Here is an 18,173-nt window from a genome sequence, read left to right as displayed (position 1 = left end):
TCAAGCCCAATTATTGTACAATATACTGCCTGAAGACAAAAACTGTAGGGGCCTGCTTCTCTGCATATTATAAAATAATAACAAAGATTTTGTGATCATTGATTTTATTATTTGCATACAGGAAAGTGTTATATATATGCAAATAGAAGTTATAAGCAAATAACTTTCTTATTTCACATTCTATTTTGAGAAAAATTACAGCTTTATGCTTTTCTCTTCTACCAAAACTTTTTGTTGGGGTGGGCTTAGCCTCTACAATTAGTGATAATTGCTTCGTGTGGTCCAGTGGTTAGAGCATTTGATTCATAATCGCAAGGTTGTGAGTTTCGACTCCCCACTCTGCCATTGTCTCCACTTCAATAAAAAGGCCCAAGAGTAACACATGCCGTCTGTAACGTCAGCCACTATGACTGATTTACCAAGACGGAAAATATTTCCTAGGTAATTGGTTATATACCGGCTTGACGTTCACCAGCAGAAATGCTGACCTGCCAAGAACCTACGGGAGTTACCAGAAATAGAAACAGAATAATCAACTTGTGACTACTTCTTCTTTGATGTCTTTGTCGTAAACTTCATTGTACATTTTCTTACTCATCTCCTGAATAAAGGCCGCATCAAGATGAAGAGTGGACAACCATTCATCAATCTGCATGGGATCAAAATGAGAGAGAGAAAATTGGATAGAATGTTGAAGGTAGAAGTTATGGAAAAAGATAATACTAGATACCACTACTACTACTATTACTACTACTACTACTACCACTATACTACTACTACTACTGCTATGATTACTACTACTAATACTACTAAAAATAGTAATAATTACAATAATACAATAATGATAATAACATTTGTATCAATTATATTCCATATAAATAAATCACTTTCCTATAAAAACTTGGAATTCAAAGAATTTATACATGATATAATACATAGGGAAGCTGCTCGCATATATAATCACAAATTTAAATCTTTAAAACATTCATTCTTTGATAGATATTTATTGAACCTTCACCATTGTTTTATAAATGCACCAAGTTCACTCTGCAGAGTGCTCAATGCACAATAAAAGCAGTGAGGAAATAGAAGAGTCAAGCACAAGAAAATGGAGCATCAACTTGACAATGTCTTTACTAAAAGTGCATTCTGAGATAACCAGGGGCCAATCATTCAAAGACTTGCTATAGATCCAGAAGTGCAACCACAATTATGGAAAGCCAGCAACGCCAACATCTCAAATGCATGTTTGTTCTAAATGTTCTCTAGATATGTTATATATTCCTACATCCATTTCTTTATTATTTAGTGTGCTCCTTTTATTTACAAAGGATATGTTGGAAATTTCCTGTAGAAAATTTTTTGGCATTGATGGATTTCCATATAGTTGAGGTTGCCCGGATCAATCATAACTCTTTGCAAGACTGTGGCCCCAATGGTCAATAATATGAAATATCACTTGGGACAGGAGGCTTTATGCCACAGTCCCTGGTGTCCAGTGGTTGATAATTCTTATCTTGTATTGTTAATACTGAAATGTATGGTTCTTTGTACATTTCTTTGCCTAATAAATAATAATAGTAGTACCATCAAACATTACACAAATAACCATGTCATCTCTCATTCAAACTTCCTCTATGTATACTCTCTCATTTGTAAAAATATATATTTTTTTTCAATCAGTATTTTTTTTGCAGCAAAAAAAACTTACCAAGAACTCCATCTGGCATGGATTATTGTTAAAGGACACATCCACCCCAACAAACAGTTTATTTGAATAAAAAGAGAAAATCCAACAAGCATAACACTGAAAATTTCATCAAAATCGGATGTAAATAAGAAAGTTATGACATTTTAAAGTTTGGCATAATTTTACAAAACAGTTGTATATGCACAACCTGGTCAGTATGCAAATGAGTAGACTGATGAAATCATCCACTCACTATTCCTTTTGTATTTTATTATGTGACATATGAAACATTCCAATTTTCTCCTCATTGTCAAGTGAAACAACGATTAATCCCTCCCTGAGCATGTGGAATTAGCATTGTTTAATACTATATGGCTCAGTCAAGATGGTCCTTATTGTCGAATCTCCAAAAAATGAAAAATTGTGTACATTTCAACAATAAAAAACAAGAGAAGTAGTGAGTGAGGGACATCATCGACTGTCTCATTTACTTGTCACCGAGTTGTGCATACACTGTTTTGTGAAACTTTAAAATGTCATAACTTTCTTATTACACATCCGATTTTGATGAAATTTTTCAGCGTTATGCTAGTTTGATTTTTCTTTATTGTTTTCAAATCAACAATTTTCTTGGGTGGACTTGACCTTTAATATTCATCAAATACCTTTAACTAAAAATTTTACTTACTTCTGCTAAAAGTTGATCATTCCTCATCTTAGTGATCGAGACAGCACAGATTTGAAGACTCTTCAAGATGACTCTGAAGAAACAAAAGAGAAGTGTGAAATCAGTCTTCATGAATTCATTATATCACTACTTTGCTGTTCTTATATAGTATACAAATAATGAATGTTTATGAGTGCAATGGACAGAATACTTCATGAGGTGAAAGATTAAATGATCAATTCAATGAGGCGTAGCCAAGTATCATCTTTCACCGAATGAAGTGTTCTGTCCATTGCACAAATGAAAAGAACATTCATTATTTGGTTTATATGACACCTAAAATTAGATTTGTTTTCATATCAAATCAATGAATTTCAATGCAAAATATGTTCATGCAGTGTGAGCTCGGTCTGTTGATTGTCGCATTCATACGTCATACCTATGGTACATACAACATGCGCGCTGCAAACACGAGTGATTTTACGTGTGGTATGGTGCCTGCAGCAGTCTGGATCCAAAATTGCACCATGAATGGATCCAAAATTGCACGGTTGATGACATCATTGTAAAATGGGCTGAATAATCAATATCACACAACCGATCAATTGACAAGGATCTAGCTAGGTGTCATATAATACATATCACCATACATTAATAATAATAATGGTGGCTAGTTTTTATAGTGTACAGGCCCACCTTTTGGTGCTCATGGGGCTTCAAGAAAAATAAACATACATGCAAACGATATAGAAAAGAGAAAAGACTAGAATTTTGAATTCTCCAGAATATAACACACTATTAAACTATTAATGGGAGAGGAACAAAAAGTTCCAGTTGGGAATTGAATGTTTCTATTGACGAAATTTGGCGTGAATGGATAGGCAGTTGATTCCATAGCTTTGGTCCTATAACAAAGAATGCATGGTCCCCCCATTTTATGTGTCTCTATGCGCTTGGACATTGTCGTCCCTGCTTTGGCCTGGCAACAACTATTTACAGCCCACAATGATTTTAAAGGAGTACATTCCTACCAGGTACCCATTTCCCTCACCTGGGTTGAAGGCAGTACAATGTGGATCGATTTCTTGCTGTAGCAAACTACACCATGGCTGGAATTCAAACCCATGACCCTTGATTTCATCATCATAATCATCTATACCTTATCAATTTTATCATTATCTATACTTACTTTGCTCTTAAGAGGCACTTAACAGCTTCCATGACAACAGAACATTCTTGTTCTTCATCTGTGTCGCCAACACTTTCATCCATCAACAACCCGTTAACTTGAGATCCTGAAGACACAAGGGTACCTTTGCCATCTAGAGACAACTTTGATAGTCTGTCTAGGTCAGAATTATTGTCTCCGGCCGGCGATGGTCGGCACTGCCTTTGGATATTCCCTGTCAATGCTGGGCTATCTTCCTGCTTCAACGACACTGATGATGACCTGGAAGATGCCGTTGACGACACTGACGAGGATATTGATGAAGATACTGATGATACTGATGATAAAGCTGTCAATACCGATGATGATGTTGATGATACTGACGATGAAGTGAATGACACTGATGATGAGGATGATGCTGACGACGATGTGGATTGTACTGATGATGATACCAACGATGATGCAGATGATGATACTGAGGCTGACATTGATGACATCAATGACGAGCTTTGATCGAATAATCTCTTTATGCATCCATCACTATCGTGACCAACATGAGAAACACAATTCTTGTCCATACCATTCTGTGATTTCTCCATAATGTATTCACCTTTCTTGTCCACTCTACATTCTCTGCTCATGTACTTGTGCCTGCCCTGTCCTGTCAATGAAGAACTATTGCCATTCTGTGCAGAAGCATGTTGAGTGGAAGAAGAGCTTAACTCCACATTTGCAGAGTCACAATGACTAGTCCTTTCAAAGGCAGAATGGCTTTTATCCGAAATGAAAGACGTATTATCACTGGATTGTCCTTGGAATCCCTTGCTTTGTAAATTATCCGCAGCTGCATCGGGATTCGATACGCTCCTGCAACTTTTTGACGTGAATTTTTTGAGGTGTACTTTGGCAAGCTGAATCCAGTGCTGAACGCTCAAAGGTCGTAAGTCCAGACATAGCCTGAGGCTACTTGCTTGATCTTTCAGGGGATAAGAATTGGAGCAGAACATAAAAAAATTAACTAATGCTCAAGAAAGGGTTACCACTACAGATATATTATATATTTGGTTCAGCCAATTTGAAATACATTCATTGTCTAGAATTCCTCAAAGATGGATTCAATTGTACCATGATACAAAACCATGGACTGTGCTTATTTCTTGTATTGCTCTCAATTCAAGCGTGAGTTAAGTGCTCTTTGCTAAAGGTGTACATTTACAATTGGACTTGTTAGTGTACACAATGAAATATCAAGGCGTAATTGTATACACAAAATCTGCATAATACCACGGCTTTGTACCTTGGTAAAATTGAAAAAATCTTTCTGAATTCGGGCCACAGTATGTCTACAACTCTTTGAGCATCGTTTCCTCAACGTTGCCATCGCAATAACAGTGGAATCCTGAGTTTTGATTGGCTGAGAAGTACTGTTTCTATAAGGCAACATATGGATAAATATCCATGGAATATTGGAACTAGGCTTTGTGACATGCATCCGTTATTCAGCCATACATGTATGTTGAAGTTACAAACTGACTAAGATGATTCAGGCAAGGCTCTTATAACATCTATTGGATGGTGACCTTTAAGAGAGATTGTTGTCTGTTTCCATAGGAAATCTGACTCCATTTGGATATCAATCATCCAGGGTAGAACAATAGATAACAAAAGCAGACAACATGTATGGCCAATGCATGCCAATAGCATCATGGTAAAGTAATAATCTCACTTTTCCAGGCCCAACAATTGTCCAAAGCTATTTAGGTTTAGCCAGCTCAACGACTTTTATGCAATGGTGCCCTGGTGTTAAAGATTGGTTCCAAGACAGGCTTATGTGATTGAGGCACATATACATGTATCTGTTAAAACCTTAAAATGTGTATGCATATACTTCTTTATGGGAATGATATACACTTACTGTCAGCATTTCCTGCTGCATCATAAAACATGGCCAGAGCAGCATGTGCACAGAACAGTTGATGATCATTGCTCGATTCCTCAACCTGTGAAATACATGTGTAAGCCAAGAGAATGTCCAAATTTTATTTCACAATTAAAAAACATATAAATATACAAAATCATTGACAAAAGAAAGTTTTATATGTGAAGGGGTCAAAGAAGCACAATTTCTTGCATAATCTGTCCCCATCATTTGAAAAATATATATCATTTATGAGTAGCTCTTTGAAGTGGATGTGGATATTGAACGTCTTTTCTTCAGGTAAAAAAGTATAAAAGGGTTAGAGGCCTTTTGCCCCAAAAAGCTCAAAAGCCAAGGAAATAAAAAGGAGACCCCATTCACTCCAATTAAAGCTTATCCAATGTTGCAAAGTCAGACAGTAAATTGCGAAGATTGGCCCCTGAAAATAAAGAAAAATAATTTTGTGTCCTGCCTCTCTTAAATATGTTGATATACCAGTTCATCTCATCAATGTGAAGGCCTATACCCTATAACTTCTGGTGTGGATAAACTAGAATGCATTTCAATGGATGTGCAAGTATTTTTGCAATTTTGTAATCTATCAAATTTATCATATTTATTCATATTCCACAAATCATTAGAGTACACTTTATAATAAATCAGGATCCTATACATATCAAAATAATTCTCCCTTTTTTGTTAAATTGTATAATTAAGCATGAAATGAACTGAAAATAGCTTATTAAAGATAGTTTTCCAAGATCCAAACCTATGAAGATTTTGGTAAAATCAGTTCAGATAATTCCTTGTAGTGCATACCAATTTCTTCCCCATCTCTACCGCTCCATCAGCATCTCCCAGTCTCCACCGACATCTAGCGACGGATTCCAGGAGCAATCGCCTGAAGTTGCCGTTGTTAGGGGCAACGTAGTCCAAGGCTTCAGTATAGGCATCCAAGGCATCTGACCACGCCCTCCGGTAGTAATGCTGGTTGCCACGGAAGATGTAGAAATGAACCTTATCAATGTCATCATCTGGTGAGGCCTGGTCATCCATGTACCACTTTTTATAGGAATATAGCAAATAATGCACAGACAGATAGTGACAAAGATCCATGATACATCCAATGGGGGGGGGGGCGTGCCAAAGAATTAAGTGTGATTAATTATAACACAACTTTCAGTTAGAATACATGCCATAATGAACATATGGATAGAAATAAATGGAGGACTACAGTATGATTACAGGTTTACATGTTTGTATGTAAAATCAGGTATTTTTGTCTCTAGATCTAGATTTCGAATTTCAATTATTTGAAAAATTTTCACAAGTATTATAAAGTTTTCTCCTGCTTAAATTGGTTTGTATGCAGGTCTAGACAATAATGGAGAAGAGCCATTGCCTATTTGGCACAATTTTTCATCTGTATTTGCATCGAGATTAGGGCCAAGTCAAAATGTTTAAATGCAGTTTACACAACCGATGAAAGCATACCAGTAATTATTTTCCAAGTTTGACAACCGTTTCACCATATGAAAAACAAAAAACCTTCCCGAAAAAATGCTGAAATTTCACATTTCATATCTTTACATCGATGAAATGATCATCTATTGTCCATATTTCCTTGAAATCATTTTGATTGAGTTGGAAACCTATCAAGAACAAGAAAGAATATTCCCTTCTTTCGTGGACTCTGAAAGATAACACATTTTTTTTAGTTCGCTGATCAGCCATAATTAGATCGTTATTAAATGCCAATCCGATTATGGGTTACAGGGTCATTTCAATCATTTGAAAACGGACATTCTGAAGCACATCAGAGTAAAATTGCATGAATGACTAGAACGCTAGAGCAAAACAATATACCGGTATAAAAGAACTGAAAGAAACAATGGACGCTAGTAATCTTGACGGCCAATTACAGCTCACTGTTTAGCGTCCAATGTCTCTCTCGGTTTTATTACATATTGCTTCACTCTAGCGTTCTAGTCATTCATGCGATTTGACTCCGATGAATGCATGTCGAAAATCAGTATACATGTCAGTTCTAAGGGCTATTTTAGGATTTTGTGGTACCAAACACTAATCATTTGACTAAGATCCATATCACCACTTTGTAAAGACAATCTATTACCAACCTGAGGGGGGACTGATTTTGGTTTATAATCCACTGCTTCAGCTCTCTTTGCCCTTTTCTCCGTTTCTTGAAAGAGATCATCATCAAATCCACTGAACTCCATGACCCAATTGGCTGCTTAATGCGATGGAAGAACCTGCAAAGTACGAAAGCAAAAAATCATATTGTTGTTTTCCTTCATGAGCTAAGTTCACAGACCTTAATGACCTTTGAAATTGACTTCATAACATTCCATGCGGACATTGTGATAACCATGTTGCAGTATTAAGTTCCATTAAATTTTACAACATGCTTTTGAAATAATGAAGAAATCATAAATTGTCATCAAAGTTAATTAATCTGAAATAACCTTTGACCTTGTCCCAGTGACATGAAAAATGCAAAGTCATCCGATTGCAATCCCTGATAACTACTAATTTTCAAGAACATGGACTTCATATAATTTCATTTTGAAGTCATCTTAAAAATTGAAAATCCCATTGGGCGTTTCATAAAGCTGTTGTAAGAGTGACTTTAAGAATGAATGGTGATCCTTTCTTGTGCAAAATGGTATATTCATTGGTGATGGTTAAGCGCATAAGAAAGGTTCACCAGTGAGTCATTCTTAAAGTTGCTCTTAACTTACGAACAGCTTTATGAAACGGCACCCTGGCCTTTGGTAATAAGCTTTTGATGTTGATAGACAACATGGTGAAAGTTTAATGACCCAAATGATATGACATTGGACTATAAATACATGTAGCTACATGAACATTCAGCTATCAATGTCACCATCACCACTTCAGAAACTGGTGCCTATGGCTATGCCTTGCTTCTGCTTTGCAGGAGAGACAATCACTATATAGAGTTTTAGTTGGTAATATTCATTTTACAGGAAATAGAGGCGAGATATGGGTCGCAAAAAAATGATGGGTTGAACGGATGGACGGACAGATGACCCAGAATAATGAATGCCTATGGCAAGTGCTATGTGTAGCTGAACCAAATGGAAGTTCGCCAAACATGGCACTTCCAAACCACATCGAACACAGAGGCTTGGTTCAGAGGTTCAGTATTAAGCCCAGCGCACACTACGGTGTATGCGATGCGACTGAACTATAAAGATCCGATTGCTACCAGTTGCCAATCCCATCTCATAGCAACCACCACACTGCAGGCCAGCGCAACCATTTCAACAGCTCTGCAGAGCGCTGCATCTCATGGCGCTAGCTCTTCTTAACTGTAGCATATTGGTCATGACGTCATCGTCTAGGACAAATTTGATGCTGAAATTAGCATCATATTACTCTTATGTCTAAGTTTCATGAACTACATGTACATGTAGCTCCACAAACTTTTAAAGTTGCGCTGGAAATTCAACAAATACCACCAACATGGTCAAAGTTCATTGACCCTAATGAGCTTTGACCTGAAACTCGGACAGGATGTTCGTTTTGAAGAACAATTTATAGATGAAAACTATTATTTAACAAATAATAAAATTTGGAACTTGATTATAAATAATTATTATTGTATATTAAAATTATGTACATGTATTAGATTTTATTATTTGTCATGTTTGTTGAATAATTCTTATCTATAAATTGTTCTTCAAAATGGCATTGTAAGGTCACTAATCAAAGGTACGTCATAACGAAGTGCTTCAAGGGTCAAGTTTATTGTATTTGCTTTGTTTACAAATGGATCGAAGGATCTACTTCTTCTTCTTTGTTGTTCTTCCCCCGGTACTCAAGGATCAGCGGCTATCCGCAGGTTGGTTGTTGTAATTTCTCTTAGCTAATATGATCAGCCCAATCTACAAGACATTGGTCTGATAACCGGTGTGTTGGCTCAGTTGGTAGAGCGTCCGTCTCACAACCAGGTCGGGGGTTCAAAGCCCGGCCGCGTCAGACATTTAAAGATGGGAGTTGTTGCTACCCTGTTTGGCGTTCAACAATTAAAGGGATAGAGCCTTGTCTATCTGGCGCTGCACAGTGGCTGCCGGGCCCACGGTCAATTGGGCAAAGCAAATTTTCGGAGTATTTCATTTCATGTCTATTTCAAACAATAAATTATGGATTTATCATTTATCACAAGAAACCTCAAATTTTTCATCTTTTGACTAACACACTCTTTACACCTTCAGACGCAGTAGGCGTATTGTTGTATCGTGGCCTATAATAAACCACTCATGGTTTCAAATCGTCTCGTGTGTGAAGGATTCATATGCACCTGGTGCACGCGAATCTTTCACACCATTTTCACTAAAATAACTATGACTTTACATCATAGCTATGACTTATAATTTTTCTATAACACTTACCGAACCATATGGATCGTTTGTTGAATTCTTTTTGTTTGTTTTAATAAAATAAGAGCATTTTTCGTGATCTTCACGTAGATGCCTCTTGATCAGCGTTGATATCAACTTTTGCCAAAAGAGGGCGCGCGATATTATTCACCACCAAGCCGGTAGGCACTTAAGAACCAATTTTGAAAGGATACTCGTAAAATTATGTCACTCTCGCCGATGAATATTCATTAGATCGTGGTCGTGCGTGTTCAATACACACCGAGTGCATGCATGCAGAGAGTTTGTATTGAACACGCACGACCAGGATCTAATGAATATTCATCGCGAGAGTGACATAATTTTACGAGTGTCCTTTCAAACTTGGTTCTTAAGTGCCTACCGTACCTTTGTTTACGGTGTTGCAAGCTAGCTGCATTCTAGGCGATCAGCATTATTTTCTTGCTCGTTCAATCCACTTTCATCATCATCTTGTCAAAAGATGGCGTACTTTACCAATAAGTATATACATGAGATGCAACCTGTTGATTTTTGGTACAATTTCCTATTACGCGCTGACGACTTGAATTGAGAATGTTCGATACGAAAAATTGCTTTTCGATTGTTGTTTGCGTACTTTCCACCGCAGTATTAAGGACGGATCGAACGGAGTATCCTGGTTGAGACTTGGAGGTAAGCGATAAAAACAGTTTTATAAATAATTTCCAATTTATTTTTTTTTTTAAACTAAAACTATTAAAAAGAAATCATTAGTGGAGAAATACTGAAACGTTTGGCGTTTTTTATTCCCTCACATTCGTGTGATGAATGAAAACGTCAAAGTTTACTATGAAACCACATGCGTTGTGCGAGGTTAGTATTACTAACCTCGCATGTTGTGTGAGTGATAATAAACTTATACTATAAACTACTACAAATACAACTAAAGCTTGAACCTTAATTATGGATCTCTAAGTTGGAGATTACAGGCCTGGTTGGATGCTCAGGACTTAAACTCGCGTAGCAGATCGCTCTGATCCCAACTGCAGGCTGTATCTGCCAGTGTATGTTACTTCCACAGGTTAGTATACGCTTTCAGCGATGGATCATTCGTAATCGACTCAAAACAACTCCTCACTAAAACTGTGTCTCCTATTTATACGCTGTGCCTTGCTAGGAGGTACTGCTATGTCATTGCCAAGCATCAGTGAGCAAGGCATGATGTTACAATAGACCCCTATAAATTGCCCAATGCAGCAGCTTAAGGCTAACATACTAGAAATGGATGCATTGTCATCAACATCTTGTATCCAAGACAGGGGAATGTCTATAGTTGTAGTAGAAGCTGTGTTCACACAGCATACAATTTAGATTAAAGGAAGTGTTCACATGATACATAAACTTAGTACAGTCTGTCTCTACAGTATATACAAACGGATTTCACCCTCTAATCCATCCGTTGTACAGGTCTCGCTTATGCGTCTATGGGAAGGGTTACAAGGCTACGTGAGGCATGATGAAAAAGTATATGTAAAAATACGTAAAAATATCATAAGAGAGTCAAAAGGGGCCTAAGCTTTCGATCCTAGCAGAATCTTCATCATCACAGAGTCATCAGTCAAGGCTACTCAAACTAAGTTCTTTCTTTGCCTGTCTCTCTTTCAGTCATTTCAAATCAGTTTTTTCAAATCAGTTTTTTTTTCTATCTTATCACTCCTTGATCACATGAATCCTCTCTCTCTCTGTCTTTACTTTATGGATCAATGTAACCCCAGAAAATATATTTTAGGAAATTGGGATCTGATTTCCTAATATTTATATAAAAGTTAGGTCCTACCTTAAATTCTTGCTCGCCAGAGGATCCAGCCGCTCAGGTAAATTTCACAAATCCAGTGACAAGAAATATATGCACTTCACAATTTCAAATAGATTAGAAAAAAGGGACAGACGTCACAAAATGTCTCGCGAAGTAATGAGCTCATTAAGTATGCAGAGAATATAAACTTCAAAGGAGTGGAAGTGACGGTATGAAGTAAGAATTGAAAAAGATAGAGAAATGAGTATAAAATGATCCTCCACAAGATTTGGTTTGATCCTCACTAGCAGCTGGATGAGATGGTCAGCATGAGTGGTTAGGACGAAGGCAGAGAGTAGAGTGATGATGTGGTAGAGAAAACAGGTTGTTTTTACCAACATCAGAAAAGGTGAAACAAAGAAATAAGCGCCAAAAAGGGGGGCAAAACACAGTTGAGAAGAACAAAGAAGAGAGAAGCAGACTGTGAGAAAAGTAAACATGCAAGCATCTCTGTAGTGATGAAGTATACTTGCAAGTTCATTGCAATAAACAAGGAACAATGAAAGGATGTTTGCTCCAAGTCTAGGACAAAAGAAAGGTTGTTTCTTAATATAAGAATGTGTTTGCCAAGTAGATTTGGGCAGGAAATGAGTTGCCTTGTTCTGTGCAAGTAAAGTATAGTACATTGCACATGTGGCAGAAACAAGTTAGAATATAGATATGAAATTGGAAATAAAAGAAAGAATTTATATACAACATGAACAGAATATTGAAATATAAATGAAAATATATACAAGAAAAGAATATATAGATGTAGATATATGAAAAGCTATAGTCAAGTCACTACAATATCTTAGGCCACTGAGATTATTGGAATTGTAACTAATCTACATAAAAAAAATCAAAATTTATCACAAATGGTGCTTGATACATTGAGAATTCAAAGTACCAAAAAACTTGTTAAAACGTTATCCCCTCTTATGTTTTTCTTTTATGTAATATCTCATAGATCTTCGATCAACAACCTTATCGTTTTCGGGAAGTAATCCCCCTATTGTTTGCTGATATCTGATTCCTCAGTTTTTTGTTTTATATGTATTCAAATGTTTTTTTTTTATTCTTTCTTTCATAGAAAAAAGGAATAGATAAAAGAAATAATAAAAAAAAATAAAAAAAATAATACTAAATAATACTAAATAAAATTGTTACCCTACTTCTCATAGTGTGTGTCAAAAATAGTCAATCATAACTTACTGCCAAATAAAAACAAGGAATGGAATGGCCTAGGGAGGAAGTGTTTTGTGCTCAGTCTTAGTCTTATACGACATACTGCTATTTAATTTCAACAATGCAGCAACCAGCTGTAGATCTCCGGGATCAGCAGAGCCGATTGCACGAAAGGGTCTGTACCAACTTCACGTTTTCTTCAAATTATACAGAACTTCATTTTTAAAGTGCATTAACCTTTGTAAATCACATGTTTTCACATATTTGACAAGCGTACAAACATTTCCTGTTTTGTAATACTTTTTGACATGTACGCGCATTCCAAAGCTCCATGTTTTGTAGACTTCTGAACAGCCAATCAAGTTTTCTTTACAATCCATCAACGAATTACAGCTTTTGTTTATGGTCAACAAACTTTTATTCAACCAATCATTTTGGTAAGGCATGGCTTATGACGGAGCTTTTTCTGTGAAAATGTATTTACTTCACTTCTTCTTGTGATCTCGAGGAGTCAACTTTGTGGTCACGCGTTTATTGAAGAAGGTTGCTAAACCTTGTGGTTTTACAATTAAACCATTCTTGGATTCTATATACACCCATATCTGGATTTATACACTTGGATATTTATATTGGAAATACATAGTTCTGCATTTCTAAGTTCAACTTTTCATCTGTGGACATACCAGTGGATTATTTTATTTGTATTTTCTGTGTGCCATAGAGGAGCTTCAAATTCATTTTCTTTTTTTTAGCCGACAAGTTTTCTGTTGTGTTGGGATTGTGCAATAACTTTGGACTTCACTTTCAGTGATTAATATCTTCTGCGGTTCGGTCATCAACTAAAGCTCTAGTCGCGATTCATTGTATGCCCTCAACGGACTAAATCGCTTATAAACAACTGAAATCGCTAGTTTCATATTATCTTTGAAGCTTAATTCATGGACTCCGTGAATCAACTTAAGTGTGCCTTTTTGGATCAGAAGTCAGACGGTTGGTGAGTAGAAGTAGAGAACATAGAAAAATATTAGTTTTCATATCAGTATCACACCCTGTCAATCACTACTAAAGGTCTAGTATTAAAATCAATATAATATTTATAGTAATAATGATAATCTACATATAGGCCTAATGCCTATGGTATGACAGAAATTTTCAGAAAAAAGGCACAATGTTATCAAGTAACAAACAATTCAGATCGATTTGCGTGCTGTCGCGAAGCCGAAGACAAAGAAATCAAGATGGCGACGTAGACACGGCCGTAAGCTCTTCCCATCTTTTCGTAACAAATCTCTCGTTTTTTTAATGAATTCTTCTTTAAAAATGAAATCAATATCTCAGAAATGTTGGAAGTGAATTTGGACCCCATGTACATGTTTTAGGGCTAGATCTTCAGTAGAGGCGCTAGTCCAAAAATTGGGATTGTCCCAGAAAACAAGGATATCCCCATAAACCAAGACAAATCATGTCTTGATAAATTGAGACTGTCCTTGTTTATGGGGACGTTTTTTTTTTCACTTCCCCCTACGAGACAAAGACAGCAATTACGGAAATTGAGAGTGCTAAAAATAGATTCAGTGACCTCAATGATTGGTGTCGGCACTTGACAGGTGAATGAACTTTCCTAGATTTCTTGTGTGAAGAAATCCTAATATAAACTGAGACACTGCAGTACCTGTATTCTGTAGTAAAATGGGACGATCCCAATTTTCTGACCAGCGCCTCTACTGATCTTTTAGAGGGAAAGTAGAATTCTCGGGGGTGAAAGTTTCTGGTTTTGTACCCGTATGTGGGGAAATATAGGTAGGAGTACCAGGCGTTAGTGGGGAGTGATACGTACAGTATATGACTTTCACTCCCCAAAACGCCCCAGCCCAGGCTAGCCAATCGGGTCGGCTGCCGCGCAGCAATGTATGCCATGAATGCCCAGCAGCCCAGGCGACGTCACTGCGCCTGTGCTGCGGCAGCCCGAACCGAAATGTTTCGTGGCGACGTCCCAGTACCCGGTGCTTGGCCTTGGAAATGCCTACGCATGATAATAGTATTTCTTCTCATTTTTACGACATTACGTGGTAATAAGTATTCAAACTTACATTAATTCATCATGGAGCTATGATTTCATATAGGCCTAACGTTAATGACGAAAACTAGGAAAAAGCTACCAACCTTTCTTTCGTTCTCCCTTGCTATTTTAGTATTAACTTCGTTCCGTCTCTCGATCGTGGCTATCAATTAGGCAGAGATAGATGTTGAGGGCGAAAAATTCTTTTATATGTGTCGCACGTCGATGGCCAAATATAGGGGCGTCCAATGTGGATGATGGCCCACGATGGACGGGCGGGGCCGAGCGAGGGGCTGATATGGATATGGGACCCAGATTTAACAAATAACAGATGCTTTTGCCCTCTGTGTATAGCTTTTTCCTATAGGAGGGAGTTGGAATATGCTCAGTCGAGAGCCCGCGGGGGGGGGGGCACTTACATTGACGAGTTGATACCATGCGCGACCCAAAAAAAACACGTAAAAGGGTTTTTTTTCACGATAGGGCACGTTACGTACGTAACGTGATAAGGGTATCAAAAACACCAAAATAATGGAAAAAGTGTGTCTATTTCGCTAGGAAAGCTACGTGTTTAGGGTCAAATTTTCGGGGATGATATACTAAACCAACTTTAAATGTTTGATAAAGGATGTCCTTAACACTCATAGGCTGCGGAAGCGGGGGATGGGGGGACAGATCCCTCCAAATATTTTTAGTTGATAACCTTTTTTTTGCTTGTCAATTTTTTTTACATGTGTCCATCACAAACTTCAGGTAGACCCATTGGCGGCGGAAGCCAAAAAATTTAGGGGGTGTCCACCTGAAATTTTTGGATGGACACAGGTAAAAAAATTGGACAAGCGCCCCCAAAGAAGTTTATCAACCTAAATTTTAGGAGTTGCTAACCAAACATTTTTGACAAGCCAAAAAAAAAAAAAGGTCATCAACCTAAATTTTAGGGGGTGACAACACATGTTTCGGGGGGGTCCACGTGAATTAAGGGGGGACGCTGGAAAAAATTGACAAGCAAAAAAAAAAATCAATAAAAAAGTTAAATTGGGGGGGCCGTTTCCCCCCCCCACCTAAAATTTTTGGGGGACACGTCACCCCCGTCCCCCCCCCCCTCGCTTCCGCCGCCTATGGGTAGACCCCCCCCCCTAACTTTTTTTGCTTCCGCCGCCAATGCCAACACTACGTGTTTAGAGTCCGATTTGCGCGAGTTGTGGAAGGTGGGGCCGTACGAAACCAAATGGTATGTAAATGTAAAACCGACGACCGACAGACCCGTACGTGACAATCATATAGATGTACTTGTTTAGGGGTTCATTTCAGGGAATACTTGCCAAGAGTGTCGTTTTGTTTTGAGACGCCAATACTTGTTAAGTAAAGGGGTGCATTTTCAGAATATGGAAAATACGTGTTTATGGTACTTTTCGAGACCCCATGGTCGCGCATGGTATCCACTCGTCTATGGAAGTGCCCACCCCCCCCCCCCGCCCGGGGGAGAGTTAAGTTGAACTGCAACCAACCTTATAAAATGTTGTATGAGAAAGTTAAAGGAGATAAATATGATAATTTGATTTTCATTTGAAGAAAACAAACTTTTATAAAAATTAATGATGGCGAAAATATTCAATTAAAGTGCCATTGGTCGCCATTGTCTCGCCAAACATAAAAGAAGACCCCCCCCCGGCCCAGTGAAAGAAATAGGTCAAGCGGAAAGAAAGCCCGTATATGAAAGTCATTATAAGGTCAAATCCACACAAGAAAATGTTGATTTTAATCCATTTATACACAATGAAATTTATCAAAATCGAATGTAAAATTTATTTTAAAAATTCAAGTGACATTTCAAAGTTTGGCTCAGTTTTCACAAAACAGTGCACATCACAGTGATGTCGGGCCCCCACTCATTTATTTTGTTGTTTTTTTAATTATACAATATTTCAATTGACACTCAGATTTAACAAACTAGACTGAACCATAATATTTTAAGATAAAAGTAGGGGAATAAAACTTTATTTGAACTGGGCAAGTTGGGAGAAAAAATAGAACATTTGATAATTTATATAGTTCATATACTCAACTCCAATACATGAGAAATGGTGAGTGGGTGACGTCACAGTCATGCATTTACATCGACCGTAGTCCGTACGTATATATGAGTGTACTCTCTAATGAATGAAATTAAGCTAAATTCAAAAATGTCATTAGTTTTTTTTAATGAAATTTTCAATGTTGTTTTTATTTATTTTTTTCTTTTCAAATTAACTTTTTGTTGCGGCGTCTGTCCTTTGAATAACACTGAGTCTCTAGCTATGACTGTATTAGACTTTCACATTGTAATATTTCGGGGTATAGACAAGTGCATGGTGACAGGGACACTTTCCCCTGATATGTGTATCAAAGGACAAAGGTAGGCATAACGAATCTGCGGCAGTAATCAAAATAACCAAGGTAGCATATCGTTTTATATGTCGTCGAAAAAAAAAATTAAAGCAAAACTTTTGAAAATAAGATTGCATATATAGGGCATATATATTATTTTAATTAGAGGGAATAGTCCGTGCATTACTCAATAATGTCCGGCGGCAATTTTAAGTCTCCATGAAACAGTGACGACCTGTTTTCATTGCACAGCTTTTAAAAAATCATATTGTTCAAACTTTCTATTGTCTGATGTTTTCCTTTTTTCCTCTAAAGATTTAGTTTTGTGTAGGATTCCAGTTATAGAGCTTTTGGCATTTGTTTTCGTCTTTTTTGCCATTCATACTGTGCCGTCAGCTACAGGGGCCGCCCCCCTATATTCACCCCTGAGTCATGATTCTAGCTCTGCTCCTATCGGATCCATGGCGACCTGACCCCCTCCCCCCCCACCATAAGCAGCGCAAAGCCGGGACAGAAAAAGGGGGAAAGGAAAGAAGAAAAAAGGAGAGGTAAATTAATTAAGAGGAGGAGACTTAGATTACAAGTTTGTCATGTCATTAAATATTTTTCGCTAGCACTTTGCACTCAAATTGCTGTTCAGTGTATGTTACCTTACCGACGGAGATTTTGCCTTAAGTTAAAATATCTAGTTTTGAAGTCAATATACAAAACATATTCGAACGACGGGCACCAAGTTTTTTTTTAAATTGATATTAAAAGTGATCAGTAAAATACCCTGTTTAAAGCCCAATATCTGAATATTCATTTTTTTTCAGCTCGCACTATACTTGCTTATATTAGATTAGTGATAAATGTATTTTATATATGCTTGAGTTC

At 37.3% G+C, this 18,173-nt stretch overlaps 1 protein-coding gene across 4 annotated transcripts; it reads right to left on the bottom strand.

Moving 5' to 3' along the window:
* Positions 1 to 390: 390 nt before the first annotated feature.
* LOC121431324 lies at positions 391 to 15,073 on the bottom strand. 4 transcript variants are annotated; one of them, XM_041628841.1, is made up of 7 exons: positions 15,035 to 15,073; positions 7,582 to 7,716; positions 6,263 to 6,505; positions 5,441 to 5,525; positions 3,547 to 4,501; positions 2,379 to 2,451; positions 391 to 649 (listed from the first exon to the last, which is right to left on the bottom strand). In XM_041628841.1, exons 2-7 carry the CDS (start codon positions 7,681 to 7,683, stop codon positions 533 to 535), a joined length of 1,575 nt encoding a protein of 524 aa, XP_041484775.1. In that variant the 5' UTR covers positions 7,684 to 7,716; positions 15,035 to 15,073; the 3' UTR covers positions 391 to 532. The 4 variants fall into 4 exon arrangements, with proteins under 4 accessions (XP_041484775.1, XP_041484774.1, XP_041484773.1 ...); XM_041628840.1 differs by having other exon boundaries at positions 14,962 to 15,042; XM_041628839.1 differs by lacking the exon at positions 15,035 to 15,073 and adding an exon at positions 11,687 to 12,443.
* Between the last annotated feature and the right edge of the window lie 3,100 nt (positions 15,074 to 18,173).

This window comes from Lytechinus variegatus, chromosome 17 (assembly GCF_018143015.1).
Source record: "Lytechinus variegatus isolate NC3 chromosome 17, Lvar_3.0, whole genome shotgun sequence".
NCBI classification, from domain to species: Eukaryota; Metazoa; Echinodermata; class Echinoidea; order Temnopleuroida; family Toxopneustidae; genus Lytechinus; species Lytechinus variegatus.
The sequence above is the reverse complement of the archived record's forward strand: the minus strand, read 5'-3'. Positions and strand labels throughout refer to the sequence as shown.

Excerpts from the sequence above, each read along its gene's own strand:
- LOC121431324 (XM_041628841.1), bottom strand. The coding sequence starts at position 7,683 with ATGGAGTTCAGTGGATTTGATGATGATCTCTTTCAAGAAACGGAGAAA. Across the intron at positions 6,506-7,581 it reads CAAAATCAGTCCCCCCTCAG|TGGTACATGGATGACCAGGC; the intron begins GTTGGTAATAGA and ends TCCTATAAAAAG. Across the intron at positions 5,526-6,262 it reads TAGAGATGGGGAAGAAATTG|GTTGAGGAATCGAGCAATGA; the intron begins GTATGCACTACA and ends TGTATTTCACAG.